This window comes from Biomphalaria glabrata, chromosome 18, assembly GCF_947242115.1.
Source record: "Biomphalaria glabrata chromosome 18, xgBioGlab47.1, whole genome shotgun sequence".
NCBI classification, from domain to species: domain Eukaryota; kingdom Metazoa; phylum Mollusca; class Gastropoda; family Planorbidae; genus Biomphalaria; species Biomphalaria glabrata.
The window spans coordinates 13,424,088-13,445,486 of NC_074728.1; the positions used below are offsets into that span (position 1 = coordinate 13,424,088).

The following is a 21,399-nucleotide window of genomic DNA, read 5'->3' on the forward strand; positions in this document are numbered from 1 at the left end:
ACTCCATTATCCAGATACTGAGTTAGTGCTTAGAGTAACATTACTTTGGATTGCACCAGTAAGGTTCAGAACCATGACATATGGACAATCCATGATTCTCTTACCTAATGCCAATTAAAAAGAAATTCTTATTCTGCTGCAGAACAGCTGGGCCAGTTGCTAGAGTGCATCCATTGTCTGTTGAGACAGAAGGAGCTATAGATAGTTGTTTACTTCTACATAAAAAATAAAACTATGAGCAAGACATTCAACGAAGTGGCAATAAAAATATAGGAAGAAAATTGTTCACTTTATTTTAAATCCTGGCAGTAAAGAAAAAAAAAAGCTAACAAAACTCAATGCAACATAACAAAATATGCTCCACATGAAAAGTAGACCACATAATGATATGTGCATCCCATCTTAACTACTTGTAAGTTCTATAGTGGACAACGTTTATCAAAAAGTAAAAAAAAAAAAACAATTATTACTGAACACAGGAAATTACAAATGTTATATATACATATGAAAAAATGTTTCAATCAAATGTAAGTGAACAGAAACATTGGGCAAAGAGATTGATATAAAGTCGACTGTACATCACAGAAGTAGATTTCTAACTAAAAGAAATACCATGAAATGTTAAAAGATTGAGAAAGACAAAAAACTAAGAATGAAATAGCCTGTATCTAGATTTTATAAATCAAGAAGGGACATTATTTGTGCCAATTGAAATACAAATTTAAAAAATTAAATAATTAAAAAAATAATAAGGCTGTTTCTTTTACATTTTCAAAGTGAAATTTAACTAAGCATGAGTAAGAGAAATAGATATAATAATATAATAATATCTAAAAAATCTAATACATTCTTTTTCTCACTGAACTGTTCCTGAAGCTAAATCAGAAAATAAAATCCTAATGTTAAACTAGAAATTTAATAAATATGATAAAACTGAATGAAACAGTAATTGTTAAATTTTGATTTCCACTGTGAATTATTTGTAGAGGTATATACAATGCTTCATCATGATTATCATTTCATTAAGTTTACATTTAGCAAATACAAGGGTTCTCAAATCAACAAGAAACATAGTGCATAATCAATTTTATATCAGAGTTCAAACTATTGCTGTCATTCAGAACTAATTTTAAAAAAATACTGTAATGATTGAACTCTCTCCACATTCACTTAGGAATGACTGAGAACTGTTAGCTAAGGTTTGTTTTAAAAAAGAAAACTGTCCTAGTCCAAACCTTCTGTGTGATGGCTGGGGATGAAGATGACAGAAGATGGTTCAGACCATCCTGACAGTCAAAAAGCCATTCGTGCTGTCTTCCATTTTTCTTATTTTGATTAAATATTGAATGAAATTATATTTAATATGGACATCCATTACATTTTAAATTATTTTTTAAAAATATTTTTATGTTACCTTATTAATGAAATATGAATGTTGTCTTTTTTATTTTCATTTTTGTGTGATATCCAGTTAAATTAAAGATCACTGATGTCATCTTTTGTTTTGTTAAAATGTTCTGATAATATCATTTGTAACAGACCAAATTAAACATGAAAAAAATAACATTATTCCATATCAAACAAATATTTACATTTTTTTCATGTTTACATAATGTCAATTACACACAGAGTATAAATGCCGGATATGGTCAATTGTCATGAGGCTTCATTAATATTCTGACATCTTGGGAAAACAATGTATAGTTATTTAATGAATTTAGCTTTTTAGTTAAGTCCTAAAAGAAAAGAAACATCATTGATAAATTGTGAACAATAGCAGTATTGAACATGACACTTTATGTTAATATTGTATAATATATTTCATCATTCAGATTAGTGTACTTTTCAAATGTATGATTCAGCTATTTACTGTTAGCTAATCTATAAACTAGTGATAATTGCCTTATATTTGTTCAAAAAAATTAAAATTGTACAAGCAGACTAATACATTTTCATTGTAATAGAATTGCAGGACCAGGCATTTCATTTTTTTTCTTTTCTGTAATAATTTACATTGAAAAATACTGTTCTTACATTGAAATAAACATTTTTACATTGAAATAAACTGTTCTTACATTGAAATAAAATGGATTTCAATTACTCAACTCATTTTTGTTCTCAATATAAATAAATTAAATAAAACCTTTTCCTCTTTTAACCCCTGCTAGGGTTGAAGTTAATATTTTTCATGTTCCAGCCAGGTAGTTATCTTCTCATAGTTGGTCTTCATCCATCCAATGTTGGCTCTGAGAATCAAGCACAAACATTGTGTAGAACAATCAATTATTCAAGTGAAAAAACTGGCTAGTGTTATATGAATAGTGAAATATTAAAACACTAATAGCCCTATTGAAACTCAGACAAACCTTATAAGTGCCAAAGCATTCTCCACAGACTTGCTAGCTACTTTTGGAGTGTTTTTTGCAAATATTCTTTCAAACTGGATGGAATGACATGACAATGTATCAATGAAAAAAAAATGTCTTTGGTCATTTATTAAATATTAGAGAAATAATAAGCCAAAAAATAAAATGCATTGCATTTAATTGTTAGCATTTCATGAGTGAATTGATCTGGATAAAATATAAGAAAATAAAATTAAGTTTATTAAACATTTTGGGGTCTTTGAAGAATCTAGGTCAGCGGTTCTCAACCTCTTTAGTTCCGCAACCCCTTATATAATTTCCACAAGGCGGCAACCCCCAACAGTAAATTTTTCCGTTTACAGATAAATGTGAGTTTGCTAATGGCAAAAAGTTGTAACAATTTTTTTAAATTGTATTTGGTGTAAAATTAATGTTTGCTTGTATAATTAAGCTTTTTTAAAGCTTATTATTCAGACATGCATTTATTTACTTTTCTATTACATATTCACAATATACATGTTGCATATACATATATACATATACTTAAGTGATGATTTGACAAATCTATGGAGTACAGTTTTAGATGCAGTAAATTACATTGTTACAGAAATATTTTTTCGACAGTATTTACAAATACGCCAAATACGTGAGAAGTTAGAGCTTGTTTTTGTTAAACTAGATTAGGAATTCTGGGGATAGTCTTTGAAAGAGCACAACGAATATCATCTTCTGCATCAAGTCTACTTCTGAATTTCGAATTAATAACTAACAAGCTGAAAAACCCTGTTTCACAAAGATATGTTGTTGGAAATGGAAGAAGCATTCACAACACAATCTCAGACATTATGGGATAGGACTGCAAACATTTAATCCAATGTGTAATTGACATTGAAAAGAAATCATTTTTAGTGGCATCGCTATTGATGAGGTCAATAAACTCTTCCTGTGACGTCTGCGGAACATCTTCAACTTTGACTTCTGGCAAGTGCAAATGGGATGCCAGGTAGATTTGGAGAGTAGGATGAAATTTCCTCCCTAAGTATGCGCAAATGTTCTTTCACTGAAATTATTAAATGTCTTCCTTCTGTGAGATTTTATGTCATTTTTATTCATAGAACGCAGATAATGTTGGCAACAAATAAAGTTTATTTTGCTTTGCTTGGTTAATTTTTGCTGGCAACGTATGTTTACCAGTTATATTTTGTTCTCTCATTTTGTATGTGTAGCTAATGTGAAACATTACACTAACATGCAAGTAAAAGAAAGCTACCGAACCTGTTCAAGATTAAATTCTGTGTTCACAAAGGCGGTTACTTCTTGAATTATGTCCCTTAGTATAAATTGATCATTACTAAATCTGGAACACACACACACACAAAATGATATTAACATTCAATTATATATTTCTGAAAAAAAAAGACACACTTGATGATATAGTTTTAAAGAATTAAAATATCTGTTGTGTTATAATGTTCATAACAAAGCCTAAGTTTAGAACTGCTAAAACTTAAGAATATATAAAGAAACTAGAAACTGTAAGGATTATAATAATTGATTAGAGTGACACTATCAGTAAATTCACTAAATTTAGATATACTCCAGGGTAGAAGACAAAGTCAAGCAGCAATGATAGATAAAACTGAACTATAACTTACTGATACAAAAGCACAATCTAATAAAGATACAAAGATAAATGTACATTTCTTATTCCATAAGCTAGCACAAATCCATATAAGTGCTCTTTTATCTTTCCTAAAACTATTACAGTATAGAATGAGTTTCTTAAATGAGCAAAAAAAACACAATGGCCAAGTAGAGTTAAAGTCTTTAATTAACATGCACAACTAAGTTAACACAATTATAGAATGTAATAATCTGTTTTGAAAAATATGTTTGTAACTTTAAAGAGAAGGAAGTAAAAGATGTTCACATTTTTTAACTCAATACTTTCTTACTTGGCAATGAGATCATCCCACTGACTCATCACAAACTGCACTGCTACCATGCGTGACAAAGGTGTTTTAGAAAAGTAGCCAATAACTACACGAACATCTTGGGGTTTTATTTTGGATGGATCCAGCAGCCATTTTATGTACCTGGAAATGTTGAAGAAATAAAACAGCACATAATGAGTCCAGTTTAAAACGAAAAGGGGGGATGGGGGAGAGAATAGAGGAGAAATAATTTTTGAAAGAAAACAAACATGTCCATTTTTATTTTAAATAAATACCAAAAATTATAATGAGTAAACTTTAAAGCTTTTCATTTCTTTTTCAATGAAAAAGACAACATTGTACTCTCATGTATTCTTAGACTGAACACAACATTGTATTCATGTATTCTTAGACAGAACACAATTTAAACAAGCATACCTCACACCGTCCCCTCCACCACAACATATTTTATGAGAAAAATAATTGAACGCATTACTTCAGCAAAAGAGTCTAGGCTGCAAATGCTCAGATCTTAAAAATACGTTTTCTTTCTAGGACACTCCTAAGTCCACTAATTCTCAAGCATTTTAATTTATGCCCAAGATCTGTTCAATGTTAAATGCAGATAAAATCATTATTTCTCTCCTACATCAATTGTTTACAGCAATGGGAAACCTTTCATTTATTTGTCCTATTTTTAAAAATAAAAATGGTGGAAAATGTATTCACGTAAATCATCCTTATGTTATGCTAACCAACTAGAGTAGACAAATGAGAATGATCCTACCTCTAGATCTGGGACATAATGACTTTGACTAAGAGCTTGGCTTATGAACTGGCTTGAATCTCAGTGAAGACTGGGATTTTCAACTTTTGGATTTTTAGGACACCCTTAAGTGCACTCAACTCTAATTGGTACATGACATTAATTGGGGAAAGTAAAGGTATTTAGTCATTGAGCTGGTCACACAACACCCTCATTAACCTTAGGCCATAGAAAAGGTTGTCATTAACATTATCTGCCCTATAGATCGCAAGGTCTTAACTTCACATCTTTACTTCACCTCCAGAGCAATGAAGGTTTCTGTGTGTACACCAAGCTCTCCATCATAATATTTTCTTCACTGGCCACAGTGGTGCTCAACTTCTTGTTCCACACATAGTCCCATTCAGTCGAGTCACCTTCTCTTATACCCACAGAGTAAATGACCATTGACAAATCTGGGGGAAGTCTAAACAAAGAACAAAGTTTATCATGGGTATAAACATTACTAGCTTTAATAAAAATCAAGTAACACATCAATAATAATATAGAGAAGAAAGAATGTTGTAAAAAAAACTAAACAAATGTTTAAAAAAAACCTCAATAATATTTACCATTACTCTTAGATTTTTGTTATAGGCCTAATTGAAAGAAGTTGTAACAGTGACTGTCTGATAGACCAATAAGTTATTGTGTGCATACTAATGAGGAAAATTGATAAACTGTAAACAGGTCAACAAGGGAACTAAGTTAACTAAGAATAAATAAGCAGACACTACATTACACACATAAACTGTGGTTAGACTGCTTATCATTGATCAATGGAGGCTGACCTGGCATCATGCTTCATCCAATTTGCAAACATAGATTTGGCATACTCCACAGCTTTATCAACACCAACATCACAAGCTAATGACAGTATGACTCGGCGTAGATATCTGGACAAAAAATAACAAGTCGAATCATAAATCACATATGCAGAAACAAAATTTTATTTTTTTCGGTACAATTAAAAGGATAAATCAGATATTTAAAAATAACTAGTATAGAATAGTCAGCATAGACTCACTTTTCTGGTAATTCCCCTTTGTCAGCAGTACCCACCATTTCAAATACTGGAGCCACCAATTTTTTCAAATATTGCTAAATGAAAAAACAAATAGAAAAAAAAATACAGAGCCATTTCTCATAGAACTTTAGGCTTCCCCCCCCCCCCCCAATATTTACTGGCCATTAAAAAGAAGTTGTAAAAAATATCTTTTATGTTAATCATTAATGATTTTTGTGCTTCTAAAATTTTGTAGTTTGCCATTATTAAAATTTTCTGAGTAAAAGTAATAAGTATTTTTTTTTGTTGCTTTTTACAGTACCTTTTAAATTTAAAATGATAACCAATTTAACAGTCTAATAAGGCTACCTTGATGATTCAATTTTGAACTTTTTTTTTTCTCAAAAAAGTATTTTCTTTTAAAAACACACCTAGATCTATAATATACTGATACCTATTAATTAATTAATATTTTGAAATGATATGTATATTATTTGTGATAATTTTTTTGGTCTTTGTTTTTCTCTCTTTTATGTCTGGTCTTTAAAGCATTTCCATGGGGCACCTCTGTTACGTTGATCACCTTTCAGCTCACCAAAAAAAGGCTCATACGTAATATGTGCCTTGCCCAGCGAAACTGTTGCTTATAAACATTGCCAAAATGTCAACAGACTAAGTGGATTTAGATGCAAAGAAAAAGTGAAACGGATGGAAACAGAAAGGTTAAGATAAAAAATAGCAGGTGTAATCAGTGGGTATCTGATGTCTATGTTTTATACCTGTAGTTGAGTGTAGGCTGCATTGTAGGAGATCATTCCTTTCAAGAATTCAATGGAGTGAAGGAAAGACTCCCAGGGTATTGAACTTTGTTCTTTACTTAAATATCTTGTTAAATTCAATGCCACATTGTAGTCTAACACATTGGCTCTGGAAGCAGATGAAAGAGAAGCTCATTAATTACATGACTTTGGACAATGAGAACAAAACAACAAGTGACACTTGTACATTTAACTGATTATCTAAGTGGATGCCACTTCCCTCTATGATTCATAATCTTTTATGAAAATGTAAAAATGTATGTGATGCCCATGTCTTGTTTTCATAAAGAGAGTGACTTATTTTTATAAACACACCAGAAAAATTAAAAATGTTTAACACAACTTTCAATTAAAATCATACATCCAGGACACACTTAAAACTATTACTTGAGTACCATCAAACCAAAAAATAAAGTGGTATTATATGTTAATTCAGCTAAACTCCTTCTCTAACCTAGCAAATGCAAAGGCATCTCCAATAAGAACAGCCCTGTTGGCTTCAGGGAAAACCTGTAGATTAAAAAGCATGAAATATCAATATTAGAATAATGGATTATCATTGTGAAACAAAATTTAATAGATAATACAATATTAAATGTACAATTTATCTTTCTGGTGCATACAGAAAAGGAGTATCCTGCTTAAGATACAAATTATTAGGTAACTTTAAAGAGCTATACAACTAAGAACAAGGGAGACAATCTCAATCTTTTTTCTTTTCATTTAACTGGGATTATCAACTATACAAAGCAAAAACAATTATAATATTGTGAGCAGGTCAGGCAGGCGCAAGTGGATAGAGAGAGACCTATTCTCTGCTGCTCAACATTAAATTTGACCTAACAGTAGGCAGATGTTTGCGCTACTGGGTGGGCTCAATCTGTGACACCTCAGTCTGCGACCAAGGGGCTAGAGTCACCTAAGTAACCAGACAACTAGACTAAACTAAACTAACTAAAAGAAAGCAATAACAAACTTTAGTTTACGATAAATAAAACAAAAAGAAACTTTATTTACATGGAATCAAATAATAATAAAATATAATATATACACTAACCACTATAAACTACCCTCTAAATCTACACCACAACAAACACTAACAAACTAACCAAACCAACTATCTAACTAAATCACTACAACTACTACACTAGACCTAGATCTACACAAACACACTACAATAAACTAGTCTAGATCTACAATATCCTACTATTACACTCATAACACTAACACTAAAACAAGAATATCTTATAAATCCTTAGGCTCAGTACCTTACTATTCACTAAGAACAGAACTGAGAAACAGACTATAAATATAAAATATAACTAAGTTTACCAAGGCAAGGCATAAAAAGAAACAAAATAACACTAGATTCTAGCTTCCCTAGAATTAGAATAGATCTAACAACAGTAGTTATAAACAGCAGCTCAAAGCAGCAGTTAAAAGCAGCAACACAGCAGTAATAATAGCAAGCCGTCCCAGGTACAGGAATAAAAATATAATTAGACGACAGACCACAAATATCTTCAGCTGTCACACAGACAGATATGGTACTGACCACTGGTCAACTGTACACTGAACTGTTTTAAAACAGCGTGGCATCACTTTTTATACACAAAAAGCGGAAGTAGAAATAATAAGTTTGGCACTAGCCTATAAAAATAAAATATATAAAAATATAGCTCAGGGAGCGCAAGCTCACAATATAAATAAAAATGTTAAATATATCTATTTCTATAATAAAAACAATGATAGGTAATGTTGAGATGAAACATCACAAAGAAGAACAATTCTCTAGAACACTAAACAATTATTAGAAAATTAGGAATGTTTGGTAACTAGGACTATTGAATGGCCAACACCATAACATCACACTCATAATATTTACCAAAGTTAGTCCATTCTAGTGAACTTACTGTGTGATCCTCTAACAGTTGTTTGGCCAACAAGCTCCACATCTGAGAACTGTACATCACTTTGTAATAGCCAATAAACTCATAGTTTCCCAGAATCCACTTGTCATTAGGCTCATGAATTGTTGCTGTTCCACACAAGAATGACAAGAGTTCAAGCTGATAAAGTTATTTTCTTTAAGTACAAATATAAATGTTCATTAAAAAAAATATTAAAAACTTTTGGACTTTATTACACTGACAATTTTAGAAAGAGAACTAATATACACTTTGCAATATATCTATTTATATACAAATATAAAATATGCTTATTTATTCAGTGTAAATCTTCTATTGCATAAATTACCTGAAGTGAAATTTAGCCAGACAGTTTTTGGTTTATGAGACTGTCTCTGTGTGACGTAGGTGAAGGGGATATTCCATTTGTATCTTAAAGAGAAATATAAAATTCATTTTATTTACAATTTACCCTCAGCAAATTTCATAAGATAAAGAATAAAATTATTCTCCTTTTAGCATTTCACTTCTGTTAGCTAAGATAATTTTTTTTAAGTCCGTACAGGCATTATTGTTTTAATTATTCTTTTCAAGTAGTTTACAAGCTATATATAATACAGTAGACCACCTTAATTGCATAGTCGCAATGCAAAATCTTTTTAAGAAATTAATCACGCTATGTGAATAAATGATTTTTATTATTTTTGTTAAAGTTAAGTAATCAGGTGACTTATGCAGTTCAGCTGTAAGCAATTAAGTGGCTTTCATTGTATATTTACTCAGCTGAAGCGTTGGTCTCATGTTCTTTTTTAATATCTTGATCCAGTAGAAACCTAGTCTGGTGTAAGATAAAATGACCATCTCCTTCCTCTATAGTTACCAGTGGATAGCCCATCTGGCAGGTCCAGGATTCCATGATACGAGCAACATCAAAAGTATTGTTAAAAGACTGGTTTCAAAGAAATAAAAGGAAGAGTAAACAAGCAAAATATAAACATACTTTAAAAAACAAGCTTATCAAAGGGAAAAGAACTCCACAATTATAACTATGTCTCTCTATAATGTAGTAGTTATTTACCTTTTCAATTTCAAACAAAATAATAAATAATTAATTATAAATAATTGTTTTAAGTTTTAACTTGATTCTAGAAAGGGTGTGGGAGAAATAATGTGTACAGTTATCCAAGGGGACACAACCCCACATACTGAAGGATTACATTCCCTTGTTGGTATCAAACAAAAATAATTAGTTACAAGTAATTATTTGACTAGTCTGTTAATTTTATTTTGATTCATGTATATTCTAAACATATGAATAATTTTTGATAGTTTTAACTTGATCTGAGAAATATGAACTTTGTAAAAATAACACACCATCCTGAATTAACATGAAGCTTTTGGTTCACTCATTGTAGATCTACCCTAAAAAGACTTTTTAGTCACAAAAGAGTAGCATAAGGATTTTTTTTTCACAAATAAATGCTTTATGTGAACTAAGTGCTTCATTCTAAAAACAAAGTAAACTCTAAAAATATAACTACAGTTTTAGCTGTTTTCTAATGAATATAAACTAGATATTATTGGCCGACAGATGTATTATAGACTTTGTTATAAAGACAACTGGTGATAAAATATACATACTTCTGTGAGTGTGTCCCAAAGCTGTGACATTCTAGCATTTTTGAATTTGTATTTTTGAACATAGCGTCGAATTCCATCTCGGAAATTATCAGCACCAGCAAAGCCAGTGATCATACGTAATATGGCCATTCCCTATAAAACAGAAGACATTAGCTCTTATTTAAAATAGAAATCTATATGAATATATTTAATCTATATGAATATTTTTATCTCTGTAGGTGATAGAGGAACTTTACATTTTTTACTCTGTAGGTGAATATTTAAGCCTTTTTTTCATGGCTATTTTCAGAAACATTACTTAACCATACAAACCATACTGAAATTAAAAGTGAAAGACCTAAAAAAAAAAAAAATTATCTTTATGTGTCTGCATGTGTCTAGTTGAGAAAAATGCTGGCTACCCAAAGTAAAATACAGCATGTGTCTATAGCCTACTTAAATACTTTGAATTAGCCTATAAAAACACATACATATATATATATACTAACACACACAGCACCCAAACTTCTGAACTTAGAGTAACACAATGCTATTGACATTAACACTGTGTTAGATAGCTAGTTTAGTTAGTTGGGTTACGCACTTTAATGTACTGACAGTGAACGGATATTTTAGAATGACACATAGACTTTGGGGTTAGAGGTTAAGATTGACATTTAGGAATCAGTTATCGCTAGATTCTCAAGGGGATAACATCGTTCTATAGTGACAGACAATACTGTGGCCCATTCTGTAATAAAGGTTTGTTTGTAGTTCACCTTGAGTCACTTGGTCATTTGAGTCTGTGTTCCTGTTTAGTACCTTATCTATATTTGTAACGTGTGCATGAGGAACTCGCAGATTGAAAATACATCATACAAGGTACGCACGCACTTAGTCTACATAACCATCTTTAGAAATACTTCAACTACATCTGACTACACATGCATCCGTTACAACTGCCAGTCTTGGACTTGAGGGTGTGCAAAACTTCAGACCACAAAGGAGCTTAAAGTTGAACTTAAGGGGCCTCATGATTTTTTTTTTCAGCTGGGAAATATGAATCTAACCCAACTTCCTTCATATTCAAGATAACATGTACGCTCCAAAACTTAGCTTTTATGGTTCAAAGCTAATTAGACTCCATTTTAAAATGCTATGTGCACCTATTTTCAGCAAATATTTTTTTTTGTCTGAATAATGCAATTCTGCAGCTCAGAATGCAGGAGATTACATTGTGACCAGAACTTTATCTGGAGCTGGAAGAGGAAGCTCTAACAGGATTATCCTTTTTACAATGCTTATGTTAATTTGTAATGATGGTCTCTCCTTTATCAGTTAGCTCAGGCCATCAAAACATTAATATTACAGTTTCTACAGTAAAACATTTTAATGAAACAATTGTGTATATATCCACTGACACATATTGATATTCAGGAGAGAGAATACCCACTAACAACCTACCTTACTATAAGAGATAGAATCAAAGTGCTGTGGTATTTCATCAGGGTCAATGATATGGGAAGAAACTGGGTGGGAGGTGGTCAAGGCATCCTTTACCATAGTAGACAGCAAATCAACAACTTGAAGAGCAAACTGGGAATAGAAGAATTGAAAATGTATCTAGCTTCATTCGTTTTCATATATCTTTTTTTTCTAATTTAGCATCAAATATAATAAACAATCAATACTGTCAACAACAAAATCTACCTTGGCAGTTTAAAATGTTGTAGGCTGCCTATTTTGTTCTAGTTCATTTGTGTGTCTTTATTTTACAAGCATATTTGCATAGCAGAGGAGCTCCTTAGAAAGAACAACTCAAACATTGGCTTACTATTGTAAGCATAAGTAAAAAAATATCATTGCAATATGGCCTCCTTCATTTGTGAAGGATCATCTCATGAGAATGTGCTAAATGCCTGAGCATTAGCTATGGTCGGAATTATGTTGCTCACAGATCAGTTCCCCCCTCTCCACGCAGCTGATGTATCCAAGGAATGGCAAGTGCTGATACAGTTTGGTGTCAGCGGAATCACAGGCTCTGCCATGGTGTAGCACTGTGTGCTGCAAACTGCCTAAGGGTTGCTGGCTCCTGATTTTTTCTCAGGGTTGACTCCCAAAGCCTTTCCCATGATTGGGTATAGCTGCAAGGCAGCAGAGGTTTAAATTCTCATAGTTTTAGAAATGCTGGGTTATTTGTGTACAGTAGCTCTACTAAATATTGAAAAATCTATTTAAAGTGGCTGTTAAAAAAAGTTATAAAAGGTTCAACAACTCATTTCTCTCTGAGACAAGATTTTATCACTGCTGTCCTTTAATGTGAGACAAGAAATTTAACAAAATGTGTGTGTGTGTTTTGTTGAATTGTATTGAACTATTGCACACCCATTGCTTTTCTTTTTTTAAATTAATGTTCATAAGAAACCAAACGTCGATAAAGTAGTTAATGTATAAATAAAACAAAATGTATTGTTTCTTTCATAAAGTACTAAGAATGAAATTATTGCACAAGATGAAATTTAAACAAGATTACAAAGAGAGTTTGTGTTACACAAACTCAGAGGCGGCCCCCGTCGAAGTCGGATCCCTGTCGGATCTGCATATTCGCAAATAATATTCAAGAGGTGATTTAATTTTGATGGTCAAAAGTAATAATGTTTCAAAGATTCATTTGCCGTAAATTTAAATTTAAATTAAATAAAAAATAGTAGATTAGTTTTAGTATATTAAAACATTACAATATTGATCAAAACGTTTGGAAATGAAAATCTACACTTTTTTTTACACTTTAAGTTTAGAAATTGAAATTCTACATCTTAATCTAGTCTATTTTAGTCTAAACTAGATCTGGAAATTCTAGATCTAGAATCTAGAATAATTTTAATTAGAATATAAATCCAGATCTAGATATACTGTAATAAAAATCTAGATCTAGTTTAAAAAATCTAGATTAGATCTAAACCAAGATATCATTCCTTTTTTAAACGCGAGTCACATAACGAGGCTTAATAAACATTACTATACCGAGTTCTTTTTTCATTTCATTTAAAGAATTCATTCCATATGACGTCAAAGGAAAAAAAAACACTACGTCACACGGCCTAGCTAGACTAAAAATCGCCTTCATCATTACCAGCCATTTATCGAGTGTTCATAGACTTTGGTGCACCGAGTGCGTTCTTTAAGCATTTCATTTAAAGAATTCATTCCATATGACGTCAAAGGAAAAAAAAACACTACGTCACACGGCCTAGCTAGACTAAAAATCGCCTTCATCATTACGAGACATTTATCGAGTGTTCATAGACATTGGTGCACCGAGTGCGTTCTTTTAGCATTTCTTTTAAAGAATTCATTTCATATGACGTCAAAAGAAAAAAAAACACTACGTCACACGGCCTAGCTAGACTAAAAATCGCCTTTATCATTACGAGCCATTTATCGAGTGTTCATAGACATTGGTGCACCGAGTGCGTTCTTTTAGCATTTCTTTTAAAGAATTCATTCCATATGACGTCAAAAGAAAAAAAAAACACTACGTCACACGGCCTAGCTAGACTAAAAATCGCCTTTATCATTACGAGCCATTTATCGAGTGTTCATAGACATTGGTGCACCGAGTGCGTTCTTTTAACATTACATTTAAAGAGTCCATTCATTTGACGTCAAAGAAAAAAAATTCCATTACCTCACAATAGGCTAGTACCGGTACCATAAAAAAAAGTCTTTATTTACACGAGATATTTAACGAGGGTTCATAGACATTGATGCACTGAGTTCTAATAGAATTTATTTAAAAAGGATCAAAGCCGCATTGTTTTTGCGTTTTGTCTGTCAGTCGGTCTGTCCGTCATCTTGATATAAAAAAAAACAACAACTAAAAGTTATTAAAAATTGATTAACCTTTATTTTACGTTTCAAAACATCGCAATAATTTTAGGTATGAACACAATTGAAAAGTTTATATAATAGATTGTTCCGGATGTTTGTATAAATAGTAAAAGAAAAAGAGAATTTCAGTTAAATGTAATACCGTTAATTAACTTTTTGGATGGTCTCGTATAAAAATTAGATGCACTACAGCCATGTGGAGAGATTTTCATACCTTACTTTGGTGTTTGGATTCTGTTTTCCTTAAAAATCGGAACATAATATTAACGATAATTAGATTTTATAATTTTATAATGTTTTAGGTAGAAAGTTAAATGTACTGTAAGAGAGTAGTGAGTTAAATATTTTTCATAAAAATCCGTAAAAACATTATTTCGTAAATGAGAAGATTATTTGTTTATTAATTAGAAGAGGGAGTTCAAACAATTATTTGGCGTTAGTAGATTTTTAAATAAATTCGGAAATTTCTGGCGACGATTTGTAAGAAACAAAATCCGGAACTTTCTATATCGATTACAAAACTTCTATGTTATGTTTTAGCAAGAAAAATAAATGTCTAAAAAGTAATTTTCAGTAATCAATTCAAGTAAATTACTTTTTTTTAAAGCCCTGAACAACCTATTGTCGATATTTCTAAAATTTGTTTAAAGATGAAAATACGGAACAATGCGATATTGATAACCAAATTATAGTGACGCATTGTCAAATAATATAAGTGTAATATTAGTAAATTATGCGATTTCAAACAATCATTAGGCATAATTCATGCTTTATAAAACAATATCCGGAACATTTTTACACTTAATGAAATATAAGTCAGTATAGAGATTTTGATTTAGCATTAATATGCTATTTACATAAAAAATGGAACAACATATTATTGATAATGTGTTTTTGCAACGTTTAAGCATGGAAATTGAATGTAATATAAATTAGAAGAGCAAACAAACATTTGTTGGGGTTGATTAGTTTTGCACAAAAAAATCCGGAACAATCAATTTTTAGATACTTAAAACTATTGAGATGTTACGGGAGGAACATTAAAGTGTAAACAGATTTTCAATAGCTTTTAGAGTTCTAGTTTTTTAAATCTAATCGTGACGGACAGACCGACCAACAGACAAAACGCACAAAATAATCTTCTTTTATTTGGATGGGGGCACTAAACAAAAAATAAATAAAATCTGATTTTTTAAAAAAGTTTAAGGAATTGGTTTAGCACCTGGTCATGTAGCGACGTTACGTTACTGCACGAAAATCGCTGCATAAAAAGTCCATTAAAAAAAATGTGCGTGATATTTACATACAAAATGCATTATTAGCCTTTATAAACAAACAGAAATGTTTTCTTTTAATTTTAGCAGCTAGTTGACCAGAAAAAACATCTTTAAATATTATTTATTTTTGTTGTAAACATTTCGTGTACATTTTTAAAATATATTTGACTTAGTGATACTGAAAATACACAAAAATTGTCCATCTTTGTTAGCATATTGTAACATTGCCTCCCTTACATTTACGTAATTGTTTTAGAATTGGTGTATTTTTATGAAAAAATCGCTTGCATAATTAATTTTATAAATTAAACGGTTTGCTTTTAGAAAACCAAAAGTAGCCGTTGCACCTAAACTTTTCAAGCCGCATTTAATGATGAAATAATATTTTTCATATCTCTTCTAGTTTTCGAGATCTGAGTGTGACAGACGGACAGACGGACATTTTGCACAAACCTAATAGCGGCTTTTTCCCCTTACGGGGGCCGCTAAAAATAACTGTGCAACAACATTCTGTTAGCTAAATACATAAGCCACTTAAACAACCATACACATAAACTTACAGAGTAATGGCCTCAAATGGACTTACTGACCATGTAACTTAGATTTGATTTTATGGCATGTGGTCACAATTTAGGCCATGTCATTAGAATTTAGTAGGCTTTTATTTGTCATCATATACGATACAATATCAAAGTTCTACTTACAACATTCCAGGTAGGGTAAACATGGTCCATGGCCAGGTACATCAACAGACTGGCAAAGCCTTCATTGAGCCAGAGATCATCCCACCACTCCATTGTTACCATGTTTCCAAACCACTGGAATTAAAAAATTCAGACACATTAGTTTCACTTCAACTCTGTAGTCAATGTTTCATCAAAGACATTCTTATCATTTATGGTTTAGATCATATCTTGAAGTTGTTGTGTTTGTTAGTTTAAAGATGCTTGTGCTAATGTTGTTTTTCCAAACATAATTATATCAAGGATTTAGAAATAGATAAAGATGTGGGTGCAGATAAAGACGTTGACTGGGGTGTAGTGGTGGATATCTATAATATTGTTATAAACCTGGTGGTGGCACAGATGGGGGTAGTGGTGTGGGTGTAGTCAGCCGACGCAAATCGCCCCAGGCCAGCGCTAGACGAGCGGTCAACCGTGACGAGTTACGACGGTCAGCCGAGACGAGTGTCAACACGGCGGTTCGGGAAGGATCAACGGCGGTCCGGGAAGGATCGACGTCTTGAACAGAACTCAGGTAGTCATCTGACCACCTAGAAACGTCGAGCGACGTTCTGTCTGGTTCGAGAAGGCCAGTAGGGACCCTATATAAGAGCGGAGGTGTCGCAGTCAAGACGGTTCACGGCAGGGGTTCAGAGCCCGGTTCACTACAGTCCGGTCGACTACAGCACAGTTCAGCGGTGTGGTTCTGTACGGAGCATTACGACGGTTCAGTGCGGAGTACTGTCAAGTACAGTTGAGACGGCTGGCGTCTTGATCTTGGTCTGCGATCGAGTCCGACACAACGAGCCTAGTGTGTGAAGTCAGTCCTGAACTGTTGAACCCAGTGCAAGCCCGGAACGAGACGGAGAGGCCAGTGCAAGAGTTGATACTGCGGAACGGTGTTATCGGAGAGATATTTGTACAGTGTACGTGTTGCCAATTGTACAGTATTGGCTGTTATTTATTCAACTATTAAAGTGTTACGTTACTTTGGAGCCCTGAGTTGTCAAGTTCTTTAAGTTGGTGGTGTATGGTGCAGTTTGCAGAGAGCCTGGATAGTGAGATTCGTAACAATATAAAGTAGAATGTGAGGTGTATGTATGTATGTATGTATGTATGTTACTTATAAACATCAAAACCGCTTGACCAATCTTGATAAAACTAGGCAGGAATGTTCCTTGGGTACTAACTTAGACCGTAGTGTATGTATTGTAGCCCTAAAACAAACTTAAGACCCTAAAAAAAAATAAAGTTGTCCGACTCTATTACAGCTATAGTATTTTATGGATCTAGGCCATGGTTAACAATGTTGACATGAGAAAAGATCGAAAGGGTTTAGACCTAGATCTAATTTTAAGAAATACACTTTGCGCACATAGTTTTTTACTTGGACACATGAAAATACAAACGAAAATCCATCGCTTTCATTATATAATAAAATTAACCTTCAATTTTGTGTTTCAAAAGCATTTTTTACATAAATTAGTTCCTGATATCTGTGACTACAGATTTCCTGGCGAACATTCTTTCATTAGACATTACCAATTGGTTACACATTAACACATCTCTCTACTGAGTCTATTCCTAGGTCTAGGTCTAAAACTCTTATTGAACTCTAAGGTGATAAAACTTCTTTTCGCAAAGATAGTTTTGTGCTTTAACACATAAACATACTAATTATTGTCCATTCATTTGATATTTTAATCAATTTAACATTCAAATTTGTTTTTCTAAAGCATTTTTAATACATTCGTTCGCTGTTCGCTAAAGTTGCGTAGCCGTGTTGAGATAGGCCTATATTCATTCATGAAAAAGGTCACGCATGCGCAACACAGAATGAACTCTATAAAAGCCAATTTTTAACTCTAGATTAGTGTAGATTTAGATCTATGTCTACCTCAAGATCTACTTTATACTTTAACACATGAACATACAAAATTAAATCTATTTATCTCAAATTTTAATCAAATATATGTAGGCCTACAAGCAAATGTTTTAATTTGAAAAAATGGATTTAAGCCTATTAGCTATTTTGATTTGCTAGCTTCATTCACACTATTTTTATATTGACACATTCGCTTTACTTATTACATTATTATTTCGTTTAATTGTTTACAAAACACTCTCAGTGACTATATCGACAGTAATGCGCTAATAAAGACCCGCGGGTCGCGGTAACATATGTCTAGTATATATATATAAAATGTAGATAAAGATGAAAATTACAAATGAAGTTTAATGGAATAGCATGGAGTATAGTTTTCTTTTGAACATTTGTTTTTACTTGTTTGAGGTTTTTACAAAGCTTAAATCAACTCAATTTATCTGTCCAGTAAAAAGTTTGTGCACATTATTTCTCCCACACCCAACTTTGGAACAAGCTTAACTTTGGCACAATTAATTCTTTTATCTGACAAAACAAAAATCAAGTTAAAAAATTTATTAATTAGTTAATTAACTATTGGTAATTAATTTTTTTGTTTGATATCTCAAACAAGGGAAAGAATTTGTACTTCACTGAAGTGGTGATATAAGCCGAATTAGTCCCCTTTATAGTTTGTTGCTTTAAAGTAATTTTGAAACAAACTATAGATCTATACAATCTTCTGTTTTCATATGTACTTCACAAGCAAATTGGTTAGCAAGTCAGCTTGTGGAGGCTTGAGCCATGAGTTCAAATTCAGGTTGTTTCCCCTTTTTATAGTAAATGCTTTTTAAAAAGCAATTACTGTAAAATTCATCCAGATATTTCTTCCCCCCCCCCCTTTTTTTTCATTTTCCCGAATGAAAAGATAAGTGATAGTATCATAGGGAATCGAGAAAGCTAAATGAATGAAAGCCTAGAAAAAAATAAGTTAAAATATTTATAATCACACAGATTAATTAATGTTGGTCTAGCTCTATTACAAATTTAATTACGACTGATCCAAACTAATTTAAACAATCACAGTTACTAGAGTTTGTTTGTTTTTTGTGTTTTTTTTTAACTTTTCTTGTTAAATTTATAGTAGGCCACCAGATTTCAGCATCAGTGTAAAATGTTGATTTCTCCATTTCACATTTCTTAATATAATTAGCACCATAGCTTTTTTTTTCAAGAAAAAAAAACTTTTGTAGGTTATATGTGAATTTCCAGTGCCTTTTCTTTATAATTAAATAGCACACTTTAAGTTTAATAGCGCGACTCTTGCACTCTAATACAATAACACCAGAGTTGTAATTCTTTTTCTTATAAAATATCTTTATATGATATAGCAGGAATCTATTTCCACTCTTAACGGTGTTAAACGATGATGGTTAGATCTAGATCTAGACACTATAGTGTAAAGTGTAATCTTAAACTTAAAATTTAAAACTATGAAATTCCAAACATTCTTTTATTTTTTTTTTATTTATTTATAAAATAAATCTATATTATAGATCTAGAGGGGGGGATGAATATTTTCTTTTTTTTTTCTTTTTATTTTCAAGACCACAGTTTCTCTTAAGAACAATTAAAGAATCATAGATCTATCTGGATCTATTAATATAGACATTTAATATGGTAAATCTTTTATTTACGATTTCGAAGCCTCCACAAAAGACTTGACAGCAGGAGCTCTTCACTACCCTGAAACAACGTAAGATAGGTATAGATTATCTAAGTCTATTAGACATAATGTATTGGCCAAGATTATCCCCAAGGAGCTAGATTATGAAGTACGCAGACGTGAATGAAAGGTCAGGCTTATCTCCTAATACACTAATGTGGACAGCTACTAACTGGAAGAATGGAGAAAATGTGCATCCGCGTCACAGAACCCTCAGGGTGCTGGTCAAGGTCTTAATTAATTTGTAATTATACTTAGTAATGACATTTTTTAAATGGAGTTCTACAAGATCTATAACTATATCTAGTCTAAATCTAGTATTACATTCAACTTAAGAATACATAAACTCAATGCGTACCGTGTGTGCGATTTCGTGAGCAACAATCAGGGTGACGGTAAACTTGTCATGACTTGAAGACACTTGCTTGTCGTACAACAAAGAAGTCTCCCGATAAATAACAAGCCCCCAGTTCTCCATAGCACCGGCAAGAAAATCTGGCACAGCCACGTGATCTAGATGTGTTCACAAGTTGTGGCATTAATATAGTGATCTAATACCATTAGAGCTTTGTGTTCTATTATTTATAAAACTATTACAACAACATGTCTGAAACTACGTAAAATGTCAGTTATTAAGAGTAACAAAAAAACTAAAACAAATTAATTTCACTTATCTTGTTCATGGTAAACCAGTAACACAAACTAAAAACGCAAAATACCTAGGTATTATAATAAATGAAAAACTGTCATGGAATCCCCATATTGATGAAACTATCAAAAAATCCAACAAAGCATTAGGGTTTATTAAAAGAAATTTCTATAAATCAAATAAGAACACAAAACTAAAATGTTATTTAACCTTGGTTAAGCCAATAATAGAATATGCATCCTCTGTGTGGGACCCCTCAACTCAAGAAAACATTAAGAAACTGGAACAGACACAAAATAGAGCAGTGAGATTCATAACAAACGAATATTCACATTTGACTAGAGTAACACCTTTAGTAAAATCACTAAATTTAGAAAGCCTTCAGGACAAAAGACGCAAAAGTAAAGTAGCAATTATACATAAAACACTAAACCATAATCTTCAAATACAAAATCAAATTTAATAAAATACTCAGAAAGACACAAAGATGAAGGCACACTGCTCATCCCATATGCTAGGACAAATTTGTACGCAGACAAATTCTTCCCTATTGCTATTAGAGCATGGAATGGGTTGCCTGAGCTAGCCAGGAAAACCATAGACTTGGCAGAATTGAAGTCATTGGTTAATATGCATGACTGAATGCATGACGCGTAGGACGTGATCATCTTCTTTTTTGAAGTAACGTCTATATTATATAAGATATAAGATACGGAAATATAAAGAGGCTTTGGCATAGGGCATGAAACATGTGAGGCTTTAAATATATATATAAGGTCTAGGCCTGTACACCTATTTATATATTTAGACCGAC

General features: G+C 32.0%; 1 protein-coding gene across 1 annotated transcript in view; it reads right to left on the reverse strand.

Annotated features, from left to right (window-relative positions):
• Positions 1-270: 270 nt before the first annotated feature.
• The window catches only part of LOC106069807 (glutamyl aminopeptidase-like), a 52,310-nt gene continuing 31,181 nt past the window's right edge, over positions 271-21,399 (reverse strand). The window contains exons 6-21 of the mRNA XM_056016831.1: positions 20,295-20,449; positions 16,329-16,442; positions 11,921-12,052; positions 10,478-10,609; positions 9,616-9,785; positions 9,186-9,268; positions 8,843-8,967; positions 7,384-7,439; positions 6,891-7,038; positions 6,133-6,206; positions 5,897-6,001; positions 5,365-5,532; positions 4,322-4,462; positions 3,642-3,723; positions 2,367-2,440; positions 271-2,246 (exon numbers count right to left, since the gene is read on the reverse strand). Of these exons, the coding sequence (XP_055872806.1) occupies positions 2,177-2,246; positions 2,367-2,440; positions 3,642-3,723; positions 4,322-4,462; positions 5,365-5,532; positions 5,897-6,001; positions 6,133-6,206; positions 6,891-7,038; positions 7,384-7,439; positions 8,843-8,967; positions 9,186-9,268; positions 9,616-9,785; positions 10,478-10,609; positions 11,921-12,052; positions 16,329-16,442; positions 20,295-20,449 (1,829 nt within the window). The 3' untranslated portion in view covers positions 271-2,176. The remainder of the gene's footprint in view (positions 2,247-2,366; positions 2,441-3,641; positions 3,724-4,321; positions 4,463-5,364; positions 5,533-5,896; positions 6,002-6,132; positions 6,207-6,890; positions 7,039-7,383; positions 7,440-8,842; positions 8,968-9,185; positions 9,269-9,615; positions 9,786-10,477; positions 10,610-11,920; positions 12,053-16,328; positions 16,443-20,294; positions 20,450-21,399) is intronic.